We start from the raw sequence: 19,076 nt of genomic DNA, 5'->3' as shown, positions 1-19,076 counted from the left end.
GGCTATATTGAGATAGTACAGCAGGTCCGTACAGCCACACCAAAGCATCCCAGAGACAAAAGGTTTAGCAGACAACACTTTGTATCGGCACCAGCTTTCTGACCAGTTAATTTGCCTGGGTAACATTTCCAGTGCACATCATCCTGGGGGGCCCAGATCCCCTCTGGGGATTTTAGTGCAGACTTGGACAAAATATTATAACTTCAGAAGCTGTGTCTTTAAGGGGGGGAGGAAGGGAGATAAGTAGAAAGCTCACAAGAATTGGCCACATTGCAATTTCTAATTCTTTCGGTAGCTGAAGCAATACAGGAGTTGGCCAACTTCTGCTTGCAGTAGCCAGGAAGGCCAACACCTGGGGGTCTGCTCTCAAGATGACTTCTCAGGAGACATCCTGAAGTCACTCTTTACAGGAATTTAAAAAATTTTCCAACACAGTAAGGTCCTTCCCATCAACAAGCTATTCTCACCCACTGCACCACTGCAGCCCAAAGGGAAGTGCCAACTTCCACCCCAGACCAAGGGCACTAATCCAGACACTGCCCATGCCTCGGTGGCAGGCAGGGCCACCAACAGAGCCATGACCTGGAGGCCACTCTGCAACCCCCTGCTGTCTTTTCTAAGTTTCTAGATTGCTCTTGTCACCATGGTATCTGCTTGCTTTTTTTTTAAACCACAAGCTTCCTTCTGCCTCCGTGCAAGCTAGCATCTGCATACCATGATCAGAAACTAAGACAAATACACACTGCATTTTAGTTTTTAAAAGATTAAGTCCCCCAGCTGTTTATTTGCTGTAGGATGGAGTTCTCCAGGCCTGGGCAAGCAGCCAAAATAGCTTCATTCCCCTGATGTTCTTCAGTCTCAGCCTAATGCTCAATGGCTGGCAGTGTGAGGTGATGGCTATCCTAACGCCTTCCAAGCTGCTAATTTTGGTCCCCAATCATTATATGGAAGACATAGCTGTCTGTCCAGCTGCTCCTCAGTTTACACAGGTGTAAATTCCTGGAAGGAACATTCCCCGAGATAGCTTTATGGACCTACTTCGATCTTTTCACAGCATGCACAACTCAAACCTCAGTCCTCTGCGGGTGGAGCAGAGGCTCTCACAGCTACCTCCTGGTACATTTTAATGTGATGAAAGGAAACAGAAGTTTAGAGAAAGATTGCTCAAGTACAAAGGTTTCATGGACTTGGCCACCAGAACCATGAGACTTGCTTATCTGCATTACAGGGTGGAAAGGAATTTCCAGTTCTTAATCAGGATTATCAGGTCACTAACAAGTAAGTTTGCAAACCTGACCCTTTTTATTTCTACTCACATATATGGTATTTTCTGCCTAGGGGGAAAAAAAATCCTACATGTATTATCCATAAGTCAGCTTCACTTGAATTTCATTTCTATCCATGTCCAGTGAGGACATTTTGGGATATATTTTTAGTTCATTCATTCTGCTCCTCTCCCATTCTGCCAGTTGCTCTGCAGCTGCTGCTCTGGCTGAGTTTGTAACATGTGCACAGGAATGATCTGGGATAAGCAGCATTAAGTATTTCCTAAGGAGTAAAATCTTGTCCTGCTGTAGTCCATGGCAAAACTCCCAGTGACATTAGCACAGCCAAAGGTTCATCCCATGAGGTGAATACAGATGTGCTTTTTAAACCTGCCTGGAAACTACTACTCTCATAAAAACGTGGTTTTATGTGAAAAATATTGTTATTTTCCCCAGAGGCTGCCTGCTTTCTGTTTACATTGGGCTTTGCCAGTTTATTTTGACCTATGCCTACGGCGGCAGGGGTTTCTGATACACCTACCTTATTACCTAGGTCTAAACATGATGTATGTCAGCATCTGCTGTTCATGCTGCAAAATCATGTTGTTTTTGGAATCACCTGCTGTCTGTATCACCAAATGCTGATGTTCTGTATGTAAGAAATGCTGAGATTGTGACTGGCGGCGAGACACATGAAGAACAGCCATGTTCATCCTGCAAGCTCTCATTCACGTTTCCCTGTCCACCCAAGAGCCCAGGAAAACAGAGTGACGTTTCAGCTTTGCTTAATGGAAACCCTTCCCCAGTCATACCCAAGCACAACATCCAACTCAAACCTTGGACAGAGAAGCTGTGTATCACCTGGCAGAGCTTGCTTCATGCTGACTCGCCCAGTTACTAACACCCCAATCCCGATCTGGATCCCACGGTGCGTTTCATTATATGTAAAATAGAAGATCTGATGACAAGTCTTCCCTATGCAAAGCCTTACTCAATGTCCAAACCTTGAGATTTCAGTGTTTCTCTCAACAGAAGTTTTGAGCCTGCCAGCATCTACTCCGTAACAAATAGCTTCATACAACTTTTCTTACAGCCTTGTCCTCAGCTCCTGACCTGAACTGCAGTTGTTCAGAAGGAAACCAAGAGGAGAATTATTATCAACTTCTGCTTCCCCCCCACCCCGCCCCAGTTTCTAAGATACAGGGGACAAATATAGTTGAGTTCCTCTCATATCTACAGTCTCTCACAGCATCCCAGAGTTTGCAAAACAGAGAGAGGTAACATTTCAGTCGCATTGGTATGTCTGAATATAAAACAGATAGAAAATCTGTTTACATTTCAGAGGAAATTTCCAGTTACACCTAAATGTCCAGAGCCTTCTAATACTTTTACAAGTGCAGGCATTTGTAATAACTACCAAATCAAAAACAAACCAACACATCCCAAATGCACACATATATTCTTTATTCTTTTCCATCAAACATTTTTCCTGGACAACATGTTCTTCTATTTTTAAATGCAAACTGTTAACATAATTTTGGGAGCAGAGTCAATTTCATCTAAGAACAGCTTTATTGGGTTAGATCCAACACTTGTCTACCCCAATATCCTGTCTCTACCGGCCACAGATCCCAGGGAAGAGCATGCCAACAGATTGAGCGCAGAGGGCTACACCACATTATACTTTCCCAGGCTCCAATAATCCGCAGTTTTGAGTCAGAGGTGTAGTAATTATGTTTAATAGCCCTTAATAGACTTTCCCCTTTAATTTGTCTCACTGCTTCCTGAGCCCATGCAATTTTTGCCATACACGACGTTCTCTGGCAGTGAGTTTCTCCATAAAACTACATGTTGTCAAACAAAGTACTTCATTTATTCTGAACCTGCCACCTGCTAGTCTCACTTGCTCTCCCCCAGTTGTTGCGTTAGGAAGTTATGGATAATCATTTCCTATTTGTTCTCCCATGCCCGAGATGATTTTACCACTTTTCGTACTTTTTCAGCTTTCCTTCTTTCTCAACTGCAGAATTCGACCTTTTTTGGTTGTTCTTCCTACAGTGATCACCTCACCCTACTTAATATCTTTTCTCACTTTTTTATATCATTTAAAGACAACAATTCCAGTCTATTAAAGGTACAGACTCACCACAGATTTATACAGTGATATTGTTTGTTTGGTTTTTTCCTTTGTCCTCTCCCATCCTAGAAAAAGCTGACATTTTGTTTGGGTTTTATGACCACTTACATGACATTTTTGTAGAATTACCTAGTATGGCTCCCAGACCTCTCTGCTAAACAGTACTGGTTAGTTTAAACCTCACTCTTGCACAGGACAATGATTGTTTCTTCCCACTTTCCCACCCGGGACAGGTACAGGAGGCTGCTCTCGCACTATGCAACCTCATTTTACCAACAGCCTTGTCACCTCACTCTTTCTCCAGATTGCTTAGGGTACAGCACCAGTCTCTGTAGGATCTCCTTGTATCTTCAGCATATTGCAAAAGCTGCCTATATATTTCAAAGTCTTGATTGTTATCTGGTTTATGTAACTGGTGTGTAATCAATTACATAATCCAAAAAGAAAAAAAAATTTAAAAATCCTTTCCTCTTATCCCACAGCAGCTTAGTTTCTTCACAAAAAAGAGATTTTTAACCTGGCCAAAGCTTGTCCAAAACTCTCTGGAAGTCCAGGGATTCAACATTAAGGGATCACCCTTATTCATATGCTCAGCGGCTGCTCCAGGTAACTCAGCTGTGAGGCATGGCTTTCTTCCCCGACAGCGTATTGATTCTTCCCCCCATTCTGTCTCTGTCCACGTGTCCGCTGGGAAAGTCTAACAAAGAATAACATCAATTTGGCTAGCACAGGAAGACAGCTTGTAGCTTCTGGATTTCCCGAGATCCTTTTTTAAACCTCTGCGATTCAAACAATAGGTCCCTCAACAGGTAATAGTTAAAATTTTATGCTCAAGCGCCTTTATAATTTAAAGCAAGGCAGGATTCACGTAGGGAAAAAGAGCCCCAATAAAACTAAACTTCAGATACTTAATTAAAGAAATCAAATTGCCAAATCCACTTCTCACAGGGGAAACTAAGCCCAACAGGAAGAAGTTGTAAGTCAGGATGCAAAGACTACTTCAGCTGTGTCCAGACAGCATTAACTTCAGTCAGTCCAGTTTGATGTTAATCCTTCACATTTTCTTCTGGTGGCTTAAACCTCGGTCTCACTTTGCTACCCTCCGAATTTCAGAAAACAGGCCTTAACAGTCAGCTGGAGGTGCTGTGCTGGCAAGGACATGCTCCTGGACGGAGGTTTTTTTCTGGGACAAATAATAGTAGATAAGCATTACAATTAAAACTCTTCCAGGCTTGATTAACTATCTGACCAATGAAAGTACTTTAAATTTAATCATAAACTGAAGGTCTCCCCTGCATATGTCTGGGGTTAAACAAATGTCATTAACACTGTATTTTCATGTTTGAGTAGAAACATTCTCGAATAGCGTAATATTGATATAAGTTGTGGATTTGGTTCAGGTTTCCAGATCACTGATTTGAGCCAGGAACTACGTTCAGTGGTTCCAGGGCAGCAGCTCAAGGGCTGGAGAGCATGAAGAACAGCTACGTAAGGCAGAGCTCATCTCTCTCTGGCTATGATGATGACGCATGCTTAGCTCTTCTTTTTATCATATAGGGGAAGATTTTAGTTCTGTTTTGAGCTTGAACAGATGAAATCTATCAATGTTTGTTTACTTCCATTTGTCTCATCTCTCCCCAATTCCTCCTCTTCTGGGAAGAATAGGAATAACCTTGCAGAGACTCTTGTTTTTGGCATTCTCTGCTCTTTACACGCATGCCAATTCACTAACTTCTACAGGAATTTTCTGAGTGTAATTTTAATACCTCAGGACAAGAAAAGTTACTTGCTCAACTCTACAAATATTTATTAAAAAAGCACCAGTGCTTAGCACTGACATGACACTGTATGGATCATATCTGAAAGTGCTGAGGTTCAGGGTTCAAGCAAAGCCAGTGCGTGCTGATGGCATTCAGCTTCTTCCCAAAGTCAGCCTTTTCTCCCCAAGCACTGCATAAGAAGGACATAATCCTGATGTACCATCTCAAAATAAACAGTCATACCCGCATATACAATCTACAGATATTCTCAGCAAAACGCCTTTCCCAGCCTTAACTGTGGAGTATTATTTCCCATCTTTCTCGAGCTGTCAGAAAACTGTTTTTATTTAAGCACAGTAGAATGTTTTTTGTTTTGATATATTAAAACTATTGCAACAACTGCAGACAATTTAATCTCTGGCTCTATTAAAAATTTGAATGTAGTATTTTAAGAAAAATATTTGACTTATCTAGAGTTTGGAACAGTGACTTTAAAAAAACAGCCCACGAGGCAGATGGAACGCATCCTAGCTAACCGCTTTGCTAGATTCACGTTACATACTTTGTCTTCCACCCTGAGAGCTCTAATTCAGAACAATTCATCCCATTTTATTGAGAGAGATTAAGTCTGGTTAACACTGGGTATCCAAAAAAGTACTTCATGCATGTTATGTTTACACAAAAGATGGGTTTAAAAATCAATACCAAGCCTACTAACAAGTCAGTTCTCACCCACAGTATACAAACTGCATGAGCTAAGTATCCCAAAAAAATATATATACACTTGTGAGATTGTTTTTAAAACTACAGATGCAGCTTATTTTCCCCATAATGCGTGGTTTTACCCAAACTTGCACTGTATTACAAGGCTATTTATAAAAGATTCATATCATTATTTTCTTCTCCTATTAACTGCACTGATACACAACGCCATTTGGACCAACGGAAGTTTATTAGCAGCTCCAGAACGTCTGCTGCCACTGCTCGGGGCTTCCGGAATGACAAATGTGACCACACGCATCCGGGCTTTGACAACACATTCGCAACCTTGAACATGACTGCAGAACAAAGCACACTTATTATACACACCGATAAAAACGCTGGATGCAAAGAACCACCCTGCTGTAGCTGCATTTGCCCTCAGCAAGGCTCAGCACAGAGCCACCTCCTGCTACGGCCCTGCACCGCTGGGGTGGTCACACAGCAAAGCGCCAGCCGCTCAGAAACCTCAAAGCGGCCAAACAACACAGAAACAGAAAGCACACAGACTTTACTCAATCTTAGGATGGCAATATTTGCATTTATTGTGATAGGCAGAGGAAAAAGGCCCTAGAGGGATTTAAATGCAAAATATAATTTTTTTTTTTTTTTTTTTACAATCTCCATCACTCCATGTATTACTCCACTGGGATTGCTTCAGAAGGATGAAACAGCTTCACCAGCCCTCCCAAAGCCCTGAGTTATTGAACAGGGACAAGAGCTGATGGTTACACACAACTCTGCTCATTTCCAGCCACTCTTCTCCAAAGCTGTTCTCAGTTGCAACCTGTAATGCTCTAGAAAGCACTTACCTCTGGCTATATATCCCCAGCAGCACCAGAAAGTGCTCCTGTGCCTTACTGGGTTATGTGGGGGAAAAGAAAAGTGTAATTGTGTGCAAATGTTCACTCTCCAGACTACAGGCCACTTTCTTCTTCATTTCCTGGTGGGTGGGGAGGAGAAGACCTAGATGCTTTCCCAAGCAAGAAAACAATACAAGAAAAACATGAAACCCCCCCCACATCCCTAACTTTGTGAATGAAAAAATAAACTAAAATTTCCTTTCCTCTCTAAAGCCATCCCTAAACAGCAGTGAGTCTGACGTGTAACATGGGACTCTGACACCAGTTCTGGAGATCATCTCTTATTTTTGCCGTGTCTGCAGTCGCAGTAGGAGGCGCGGAAGGAAAACCACCCACGCAGCCATCAAAACAAGTGAGGGGGGAGAGCCCAGAGAGATGAAGCATGGGCTGTAGACCACAGACACGAAGTTCCTGGCTCTGAGGACCGGTCTGGACACCAGGGATTCAATGCAGCAGTTTCCACAGCCCGCAGCGCCGGCAGCAGCAGCGGGAGAGCTCAACCCACCATCTCTAGCGCTGGCACTTCACTTCCATAGCCACAGCCTCCAAGTTTCATCCATACTCCTGGAGCTTGCAAGGGGACATCGGATGAACGAACATAATTCTCTCGGACAAAGTCCATAGTCAAGACCAGTGCAGTTGTTGGCAACAAATGCACGCTCATAAGACTGAGAAGAATTTAAACAGCTGGCTCCTTTCAACATGAGATCAACAAAACTGGTAATCCAACTGCCGTCAAGAAGACGCACACAAGTGCTTCTGGTGCTGCAGGAAAGCTGGGGCAATCTCTTACCCCAAAACCAACAAAATGCCTAAATGCTAATGGAGAAAATCACGAACTGGACTTGTGCAACTCAGCATCTTCCCTCCTTGTATCCTTTTTCTTCCAGGAGCAAAAGTCTAATTACTCTTTGGCCTCTCCTCCTTTCATCTCTTGAAGGATTTGAATAGAAGTCTACAGTCAAATCACTCTCACAGCCTGCACAGTCCCTGCTCGAGTCAACGCCTGGGTGCTTCTGAATGCGGCATTTGCGTCTGTCATTTTACGTTCATAGCCTCCACCACTGTCTCATACTAAGTAACAGAGTTCACTTCAACTGTATGTCATGCAGAAAGACTCCTAGACAGAAGCTACACATGCATATTCCCACGTTCGGTGTCTACAGCTCATCTTCATAATTACAATCCCCTGTGCATCCTTGCCCCAGTCCACAACTCGCCAGTACAACATTCACACTGAGAAAGATTAAAGAGAAAGGGCAACTTTCCATGCAAGACTTCCAAATACAGCAAGAAACTGGTGCTGTGGCTATTCCATTATGATTTCTGGGGTGAAATTCAAATAGGAGGCCAGACCAAGACTGCAATCATCATATTTTGGCCGAGTCCTTAATTATAAACTTCCAGTATATTCAGCTATCTCTGCTTATAAGAACCATGGCAATGAACCACCCCAAAGCAAAGTCAGCTTTACCTTTACCACACAGAGCACAAAGCAAACCCCATGACTGAGTACAAATACAGGGCTTTGCAATCAATGAAACACAGCAAAGATAACACTGAGCACTAACTCCTTGTGCTACAAAACCTGTCAAGGAGCAGCTCGGCAGTCACACTTTCCACTGTAATGCCCATGCCCAGACTCTGAACAACACATGTACACGGGAATTAAGTGAACTTCACCAGAAATCCCTTGAAACATACTTGTAAAAAGCCTCTGCTTCGACATGAGCTTCATACGGTTTTTTTCCTTCATACATATTTTTTCCTTACAGATACATACTACTGAATATAAACCTTATGGAGAACAGTGCCTTGGGGAAACATTTTATATACTATGATGTGGCAAATTATACTGCATAACGAAGTATGACTTTGCCAATAAAAGACCACAAAATTTGGGCACCCTCCAAGACTTACAGCCCCAGGCTGTGAGGTGTGAAGCAATCTCAACCCCTTTTCCCTTCAGTGGGAGACGATGCTTTCCGGAGTCTCACAAAAGCTTCACAAACTTACAGAAACAGGGTGGTTGTTTTCTAGGAAGGAGGAGATTTTATACTTATTTCTGGTTTGCTTCTAATCAAGCAAATTAGCCTTTTAAAAACCAAAATAACACAGTGCTGGGCGTCACTGACAGTACAGAGCTGACTTAGCAGGAGTGAGAGCCCTTTTAGGGCTGATGTTAGCCAGTTCACTTACTTTGCTGGAAACAGCTTTGACTCTGTTCCATCTCTCTGTAGCAACCTCCTCTGATGCGGATTTTCCATTCCCAGAGTGGGTTATTTCAAATTCAGCACCCAGAAAGGCTCCTCTGGTCCTCCAAGCGAAGTCTGTCTCACCAACGGCTTAAGACCCACAAAAACGACTCATTCCCATTGAGCACATTTCCCTCCGGATAGGTGCCTCTCTGTCTTACTTCACGTTGAAACTTCGATTAAAATTCTTATACTAGAAAGAAAACAGCCACCCGGTGAGGTACTCGCCTGATCCCTGCCAACAGAAACACCCTCGGTGTACTCAATAAACCAAAAACGTGCAAGTCCTGCTCATTACCACAAGATTACTGGAGCTGCACTAGCTTTAGACACAGGCATGAGTGTGTGTGTCTATATATATACACACGTCATAAAACTGGCAATTATGTGCATGTTACGCTCAAATTCCACAAAAACAGACTACGCCAACGCTATATTCAAATTCCACAGTCAAGGATGCACAAAGGAGTCTAAAAGGCAGCAGTAAGTCAGAATCGAGCCTTGTAACGTGTACAATCCACACAAGGACGACACAGCATCGCAGAAACCACTAAGCTAATAATTAAAAACCTAATTTAAAAACAGGAAAACATAGTCAGGATTGACATCAGTGGTTGTACCCCTGGAGCTCAGTATCACCACACAGGCAGAAATCAATAACTGCCATTAAGAGGTCACTGATAAAAATCTATAGCAACTGAATCAGTCAACTTGAAACTTATTAACAGCTGTATTAGAAAGAAAGAACTACTTTTTCAATTTGCTAATGACCACTTCTTTCCTTCCAGATGATCACTTTGTATAAACCCAACAGAAGTCCCTTTGGACTGCCGTATGAATGAACTACGTGGGATTTCAAGACACTCTCCAGATCAGCATCAGATAATCATCTGCTTTTCACAATCAGCATCAGCACATCGATGTCAGCATTGACATCAAGATTAACAAAAACGACACGGGAAGAGAGCGACAGCAGGGACACCCAAGGCACACGCTCCCGTGCCATCTGCACTCCATCACTGCCTCTGTCATTACAGCTAAACGAGGGGTTACAGCATCACGGCCACCAACGGCAAAGCTTACCAACGTGGTATTTTATGTGAAGACCGTAGATCAGTGACTGCACTCAACTGGAGAAGGAGAATTCAGTGAGGGTTTTTTTAATCTTCTGTACATCGCTGTCCTCTGAAAGTTTGGGAACCTGCACCTGAAGTACACAGCCTAACAGTGACATGAAAGGTCATCACAGAGCCACAGCTTAGTCTCTTTATCTACTTGCAGTAAAAGTCACTGATCATTAACTGCAATAGCTGGCATTTTCTAAGTCTCTGGCATTTTGTAGTTCTCCAGCACATTCATACTAAGTGCAATAAAATCTCCTCTATTTTAGACTCAGAGCATCTTCCACACAGATCAAACAGAAATCAGACGATCTTGAGGACACTACCGCTCTGAGCTACATCTGAACCTAGGCACAAACCCCCAATATTTTTGTTTATTTGTATTCCTTTTGAAAAATACAGTCTTCTGACTGAGCTCTGCCTACAACACACTGGGGCCGTAAGAATTGAAACCCAGTATTGCCACACAGCAAGAAACTGCAGCTACTCGGACAGTAGCCACACATGCCTGCCACCATTAATAATTCAATATAAGCAGAATAAACTCATCCAAACCAAATACTGTCAGGATGGGTGACACAATTTAGAAATAAACTACAAGAACAACAACAAAAGAAAAAAACCAAACCCAAACATTGTTGGCTTTGCCTTCCCAGTGCAGGACGAGGGGTGCGAAAGCGTGCCACCCACTCGGACCTGCTAACGCCAGCCCGGCCGCGGGTGTGGGGGCAGCACACAGAACTCACAGAACAAGCTGCGAAATCACGAAGGAAATGACATTTTATTTTGGACGGCCAGCTGCAGCGCACACATCTTCCTACAAGCGCTGGATGCTCCTCTCGGTCCGCAGAGGGGGGCGAAGCCCGGCTGCCCCAGCCTCCCCTCACGCTGCCCGGCCGGAGACCGCCGCTCCCCAGGCGAGGGGAGCCCAAGGGAGCCCGCACCCGGCCCGGCCCCCCGCGCCCCCAGCCCCGCGCCGCCGCCCTCCCGCCCGGTACAACTTTCCCGGGGTGCCCCTTACCGCCGTGGAGCCGGAGGAGGAGGCGATGTAGACCTTGATGACCATGCTGGGAGATGTGGCGGCGGGATGCGGAGCCGGGCGGGTGGGTGTGTGCGGGCGGCACGGCGAGGCGCGGGCTGAGGCTGGGGCTGAGGCTGGGGCTGGAGCTGAGGCTGAGGCTGAGGCTGAGGCTGAGGCTGAGGCTGAGGCTGAGGCTGAGGCTGAGGAGGAGGCGGCGGCGGCGGCGGGAGGGAGGGCGGGAGGGAGGGAGGCGGCGGGAGGCCTCGCCCCGCCTCGCCGCGCTCACTGGGCTGCCAGCCCAGCAGTCACCGCCGCCCGGCCCGGAAGAGGGAAAAATGGTTTTAAAAAAAAAAAAAGAAGAAAGAAAGGGGCGAGGCGAGTTCTCGATGAACCACGCGAGACGCGCGGGGGAGAGCGCGCCCGCGCCATGGCGGCGGGAAGGCCCGCTGAGGCGACGCGGGGGCTCGGGCGGGGCGGCCCCCCCATACCTGCGGGGAGGCAGGCGGCGGGGCCCGGGGCGGGCGGGAGCCGCGGGGGACCGCCATGGCAGCGGCCGCCTCCCCTCACGGCCGCCGAGCCGGGAAGGACCGAGCCATCCCTGGGCTCCGCCGCTACCGCTCCCCACCCTTCAGCAGCTTCCCTCGGCGCTGGACACACGCCATCTCCTTCACTCGAGCAGGGGGTGCCCCTCCCTTGCCTTGCCCTTGGTGTGAGAGCACCAGGCGGCACCTCCCTACCCCAGAGAGGCTGGAGCCAGCCTGAGGCTTCCTGCCCACGGGCTCCCATTACCGTGGCCTGTCACTTGGAGGGGTGACAGAAGAATGAGTAGATGTGACTGGGCAATGACATTTAGAACTAAGAATTTCCTTTTAAAATCTATTCCAGCGTGAAAGTTACTGCCCAAGTGACCTGTCGGCCCATGCCAAAACACAGACTGGGCATCCAGTCGAGTTCTTCGCCTTCCCGTAGTGGTTGTAAAGTACCTTCCACGCAAATACAGCATCAAAGAAACACATATCAGCACTGCTGCTGTGGGTCTGCCCGCTCCCGAGCTGGCCCCTCTGCCTCCCTTCCCTCGCCTGCTCTTGTCTGTGCCATGGCCGGGGACTTGGTGCTCTGCTTGGCTAATGCAGGATACCGGGGCTGTGCAGAAGGCCCGAAGGGACACTGCCAGCCATCATGCGCTGCAATTCCACGGCATGCTATTTCATCATTTGTATTAATTAGGACCACTGGATGAGACCTCGAAGAGTTCTTAATTGTTATAGTCATGGTGACATGTTATTTAGCGAAATTTATATTCAGCACCTGCCTTCCACTTGCCTCTGGTACTCCAAATTACCTTATATATATTTTATTACACATTCTGATAGTAACTTCACAGAAAATGGAAAATGCAGTGATAAACATAGCAAGCTGAAATTTTATCACCTACAAGCTAAGATGAAAGGAAGACGTTTGTTCTGCTGTTGGCAAAGAGGGGGGGAGGTATTTCTGAAATGATTTTTCCAAACAAAATAAGCCTTCCTGTTTCAGGTGTTTTTCCAAACCACAGACATGATTTTTAAAAAAGCCTGCTGAATTAAAAAGTCTATTGAATTAAGTCACCTATATTAATTTTATTAATTTGCCAATAGTAAGAGGAAAGAGAACTATTTTGAGGATGACAGGCCTAATTTTGGTATTACTTATGATACTTATCTGAATCTTTGAAACTGTCGTGAGTTTTATGTATGTTTTGAAAAAGCCATAAACCAAAATTTATTTAGGATGGTGGTATACAATAAAATTTCCCTGGTTCAGGGAATTTCAAAATTTAATAAAAATAAACGGTGTACTTTTTAATCTCTTTAAAACAAATCAAGTCCAGGAGATTAACATTCTTCAAGGAATGTTTCTTCAGATGTGTTTGTACAGCCCCCTTCACAGCTGCTTGAGAAATGCACCGATAATTCCCATTTCCTCCGAAGCACCACGCTATGCGCCAGCCTGTAATCTGATTCATGGCAAGGAACACTAGAGGTAGAAACCACAGCTGATCAGAAAGAATGAAAAAATGCAGGTGGAGAACGGGTTCGATAGGTTTATCTGAACTCTGGGCTCACTTGTCGTTCTGCTGGCTGGCCGCCTGCTCTCTGGCCAGCTCTCGTCTCCTCCTCCTAATGCACTTCAGCTCCCCGGAGCTGAAATTCTTCTGGAGCGAGCTGCACCTTGTCTTTCTGCCTACTAAAAAAACTGGTATAATCATTACTCTCAAAAGTGCACTCTAGAAGGCGTTTTATCTTCATGAAAGAAGATTTATTAAGTTAAGAGCAATACATGAATTGGGTATTATTGAAACAACTAGGTTTTCTTCACTCATAATAGTAAATTTTCTACTTTATTGGAAGAAAAGCGCCATGTTTTCTATTCCCAGGCTACTCATGTAAAATCCATGGTATTATTTTTGTTTTCACTATTAAACAGTTGTGAAGTGTTTGATTATCCTTCTCAAGGTAGACAAAATGAACAAATTGATATTATGCCTCTAAGAGGAAAACCTCCTGTTCTCGTGCGGCGAACAAAACCGCACGTATGTAATATTCAGCGACGATTGTTGTCTCCTCAATTCCCTTGTGCACTTGCTGTAGCGTGTGTTTGTACAAGGCCATCTTGTCAGGCTGCATCTTTTATTACTGTCTCTCGCTAGAAGGAAAACTAAACAGTTGAATTTTGGTTTCTATTAATTTATATGTTATGAAGCGGCAATATTGAGTAAATGGCAGCACTGGCACTGATTTCAGTGGCAGCAGGAGTGTAAGTGCTCCCCGATGGGGAGCCCAATGGTTTGCCCACCCCGGAGTCATCCAGGGATTTCAGGTAAAAATGTTGCCAGTAATGGCAAAGATCTACTCGCTTTCTTCTTAAACCACAGACAAGGATGGGGGCTACTGAGTACTGGCAAATTAAGCTATTTTAAAAAAAGAAATGTAGTAGAATCTCACAATGAAAGATATTACAGTAATCAACTGCAAAATCCCTCTTGTACAAAAGGTCAGGAAGCACATGTGCTCCAAATGCTCCACGGCTTCTTCGTAACCACGGAGAGAAACACATCCAGAATTCAACTGCAAATATTTGGCAAGTAACGTGAGAATGTGCCAGGTTTCGTTCTCTGATTGTGCTTGTAGTATTGCTAGAGAAGATGATCTGGATCTGTCTGAACTCCTGAAACGGGGGAATGTGTGATCGGTAAGAAATGTCAGCTGAGCGCTCTCAATAGGAAATAAGAAATCTATCCTTCATTTCCAATCCCAGCCTAGCAAGCTTGACAACAATTGGAGCCAGGAGGCAAACGGTGACTCAGAGCGCGTCTTCTGACTTCACCCATGCTCTGCAAGAGCCACGTCCTGCTACAGCCTGTGCCAGCACACTGCTGATTTATGGTGGGTGGAAACGCCGCTCCCCTGCTCCAACACGCTCCTGGAAGAGGGTGGGGAAGTCCAGGAGATCTGCTTCTCCTCCTCCTTCTCATCTGGAAACAGAGCAAGGCCGTGTTTCCTTGTTTTCGTATGTAATTGTGCAAGACACACGGCAGTTGGTTGCATGGGGAAGTAAACCACGCCGCACAGAACATGGCGCTCGGTGTTACTGCTTTTCGTCTCTCAATTGCCTCTACGATGGAACTAACGGAGTTCTGCTAAAATCCCTCATGATCTACAGGTGCGTACCTGTACGCCATAAATCGCGACATAAACCAACATCTACTCCGGGCCTCACGCTTGCACCGGTGCTCGTTTGTGCGGGGCGTTCACCGTACCAAACGCATCCCTCCGCATCATCACTGAGAATATTAAAGGAAGGCGGAGGATCAAGGCAAGGCCGAACACACCTTCCCCGTAGTGAAAGCAGCGCCGTGTAGCCGAGGCGGCGGTTCGGCTCCCCGCACGACACCCGCCGGCTCCAGACGCCGCGGCCGCAGCCCCCGGCCGGCCCCGCCGCTGCCTGCCCGGGCGCGCCCCCTCCTGGCGCACGGCGGGGCCGGGCCGGGGCGGAGGAGAAGGGCTGGCGGGGGGGACCGCGGCGAACGGCGGCTTACAGCAGCGCCGAACAGTTCCCCCTGCGACTGCCGACCCCGTTGTCGAGGCTGGATTTTGGCTGGGGCGAAAGAGGGCGGCTCATGCCGGAGGAGTGGCCTGCGTGCAGGGGATGCAGACTGACCTTCAGTTTGATTCTCAGCTTGCAAATAAAGGGGGAATGGGTGATTTTAATTTCTGTAATAACGCGATATTGCTCTGAGCATTTATAGAGCCGAGGCTGCCTGAAGTAACTCCACTGTGGGGACCTGGGGTGCACCCGCATTTGTGCTTTGGTTGGGATCAGCAGCGCGCTCTCAAAGAGAGTCTCCCCGTAGCAGGTCCCGTGCTGGGACGTGCCGGCGGCGTGGAGCAGCCTTGCAGCGGGCTCGCTTGATGGCATTTGGATGAAACCAAGCTGGAGGATGACTCCAGGTACGCACACACTGCGCTGCAGCAGCTGCGAAACGTACGTCGTGTGGGTCCTCTGCATCGGCTGCTTCGCTTTACCGGTTTGTTCCTATTGCACCCCACTGCCTGCCAGAACTGATCTGGGCAGGTGTGCCAAGCCTTATCCAAGGCAAAGGCCAGACAGCCCTCTCAAATATTTTTGGCAGAGTACATCTTATGCACAAAAAAACCCCCCACACAACTAAACTTGAAGCCAGAGGTACCAACTAGTCCAAGGGCTGGAGGTTCTGCATTTCTGCTCCAGCAATACGTTTGCGCTGTCAGGTAAGACGGCAGCAGAGGCTACGCTCTTGCCAGGATCACCTCCTCGGCCAGCGCTGGTTATCAGCAGCCAGATCCTGCTCCGGCTCCTTGCTGCTGCCTGCACAGCCGGCCAGGCTGCAACACGATTACGGACAGCAGCGGCACAGGACTCAGCTACAGCAGCCGGCGTGGGGATTGTCACCGTTCCCTGCCCCTGACACCTTCCCGTCCCTCTGCTGACTTCTGTCCAGAAAGGGGCTGGCCATGCACAACTCCCTGCTTCGGGTTTAATCGCTCCTTCTCCTTGTGCCCCAGACTGGCCGTCCATCCTACTGGCCCCAAGCCAGCAGCCAGCCCTGGCTCTGCCAAGCCCTGCGCGTGCTCCTGAAGTGCACTTAGTTACCCTGAAGTACCTGGGGGAAGTACATGGAAGGGAATACTACAAATACCAGGATTTCAGCCAGAATAACAAGAATATTCACTCTTTTAATGCCGTTTTAGGCCAGTTTGTTCAACTGGGCATTCTCAGAGGGCTGCTGCCCTGAAAGGCAGAAGATACAATCCAGAAGTCTGGCAACACCCTTGCCTGGTCCCCAGCTCCCGCTGACTCAGGACCCGGACTGCACAGAACACATTTTTGTGCTCTGAATGCTAAATCCTGCCTTCCCTGAGCCCGTCCAGCGAGCAACCTGCAGTTCCTGCTTGCCATGAGCTCAGAGCAAGCTGAAAGAAGGGGAAGTGGAGCTGCAAATCAGTACATGATGCCTGCCATGCCATTGTTTGAAGAGAAGTTTTTACATACTTGGAGATAATCAGGACATTCACAGTTGAAGAGGGCTTGGGGTTTCCTAGGACCAAGACAGTTTTGGTCAAAGGGTCCGCTCACAGGCTTGCTCTCCCCCTTCTCTCTCCTTGTGTTCCGGGCATCTTCAAACGACTGTTGGAAAGACTTGTTTAAAAAAAAGTGCTAAAGGTAGCGTGGCTTTGTAAAACTTCACTGTGCTTACTTGGTCACAACCCTCTCAGGTGCCGAGTCTCCCCAGGAACGGATTTTAAAACCCGGTGGCATCAGCCATCTCCTAAGGCTTTGTGTGGAAGCAGTTTTAAAGGAAGGCATACACCCTTCTGCGGGTGTGGTGAGGACCATCTGGCAATGGTTAGTTTGTTATTATTCGCTTTGTCGATTTATTCTAACCCTTACCGATGCTTCAGCGCGAGACAGATCCTCAGGCGAGCTTGTGAGTTCCTGTCTGGGAACTTCCCCAGCCTCCTCCACAATAAACACAGATGCAAAAAACTCACTTGGGTTTTCTGCTCCAATATTGTCTTTTCTACATATTCCTTTTATATCTCAATAGCTGATTCGTTCTAGAAAATATCTTTCAGGCTTCCTGCTCCTGACGAGACTGAAACAGGACTTATTATGCTTTTTAAGTCTTTTTGCTAGTTGTGTGTCAAACTCAATTTTTTACACAGCCATTTTTACATTTCGCTTGTTTATAATCTTCTCTGTTTTCCTCATTAAAACACATCCAACTTTTTGAAGGATGCCTTCTTGTTTCTGATAGCCTCCCATGTCCCGCCTTTCAGCCATGTTTGATTTTTTAGCCATTTTTTTAGCCACACTTGATCCTCCTACGCGCTTTTTTGACAGGTCAGAGCTTTGCATTTGGTCAGAGCTTCCAAGGTGACATCTTTCACTAGGCTCCACGCCGCATAACCCCTTTTTATTCTTTTAGCTACCCCCTTCAGCTTTTTTCAAGAAGCCTTCTCACTGTTACAGAGTTCCCCTTTCCAAAATTAAGAACAACAGGGGATTTCTTTGGCTTCTGTTGCTCTGATCAGAGTGCTGACTCTTAAGTATGTAATGGTTACTGATTCAAAGACTGGTTCGTTAGGTCCTGTTCTCTGCTCTCAACCAAATCAAGAGTTGCTTCTCCTCTCTTCGCTTCCCTGACCAGCTGCTCCATAAAAAGTCATTAATAGCGTCTAACCATTCACACTTGGACATAACACCTACGTGGTCTACATCGAGCCATTGGACATTTCCCATTGCAGTTGTGTTTTCTGCCCTTGCTGCCTCCCTTGTTTTCATCATCTCTGTTGAGTTGGCTGATGGAGTTAATCCGATGTTATAAGGGTAGTAGACATTTCCACTTATTTCTATGTTGAGAAGTCACCTAACCTGTTAATAATCTCCCTTGTGTTAGGTGAGGAAATGTATTTTCTGGTTTATAATGCCTGATTGATCTGTCCTAGAATGGAGTGCACCAGACCCTGAAGGTGCCTGCTCTTCTCTGCCGACTATAGAGGGAGCCCAGACAACTAACTCAAATGTAAGCATCTGCTTTTGGATAGATGAATCCTGCCTGTAGCTCCCTGGGAGTTGTTGTTGTTTTGCAGATTATATTATTTACGCATCCCAGTATGGCATTTGCATTTTTTGCCACCGTGCGACCTTGCAGTAAAGGTGTATCCCAGTTTTGGGGACAGGACTCCATGCAGCGCTTCATGTAAGGCCAGGAACCGGCAACACTTTGCCCACGCACGTGACTCCTGCCGCTCTTCAAACTTGCTTTTCTCTTCTCACATGTACTACCGTAACTTCATATTTTTGAAGAGAGAGAACAGTTACTCTAATGGCAGTCGTCAGGCATTTTAGACCTGTACAGCAGTGCATGCCATGCGAGAATTGTGGAGGAAAAGGCAAATAAAAGACAGTATTGGCAACTGGTCAGCTGATGAAACTACTCATTTTTCTTTTGTGCTTTTTCTGGCTTCATTTTAGTAGTAGTCTCAGTTTTGACTGCTTTTCCAAATTACATCTTCTTTTAAAGAACCAAAACTGGAAGAAATAACTAAAAGACAAACTTGCTGCTGACAGTCTGCTTGTCCAACTGCAATGGATTGAAATTTCTTCTTATCTGTGTTTTCTGTTTAATAAAAGTCTGCGTTTACTTTGGTGCTTGCAGTTGTCCCCTTTACTGTGGGGGACTAGGTAGGAAGCTGCAGCCAAGCCAAAAGGTTTTACTGAAGTAAAGATGAACAAACAGACTCAATGAAAATCCTAAACCAACCAACCGAGTTACACCCTCATGTTCCCAAATTAATAAGCACTGAATATTT

General features: G+C 46.1%; 1 protein-coding gene across 1 annotated transcript in view; it reads right to left on the bottom strand.

Annotated features, from left to right (window-relative positions):
* SH3BGRL (SH3 domain binding glutamate rich protein like) overlaps positions 1–11,393 on the bottom strand; it is a 37,608-nt gene extending 26,215 nt beyond the window's left edge. Inside the window, exon 1 of the mRNA XM_072876666.1 lies at positions 11,182–11,393. Within this exon, the coding sequence (XP_072732767.1) occupies positions 11,182–11,226 (45 nt within the window). The 5' untranslated portion in view covers positions 11,227–11,393. The remainder of the gene's footprint in view (positions 1–11,181) is intronic.
* Between the last annotated feature and the right edge of the window lie 7,683 nt (positions 11,394–19,076).

The sequence above is a fragment of the Ciconia boyciana genome, chromosome 12 (genome assembly GCF_034638445.1).
Source record: "Ciconia boyciana chromosome 12, ASM3463844v1, whole genome shotgun sequence".
Taxonomy (NCBI): Eukaryota; Metazoa; Chordata; class Aves; order Ciconiiformes; family Ciconiidae; genus Ciconia; species Ciconia boyciana.
This window is presented reverse-complemented; position numbering and strand designations above follow the sequence as displayed.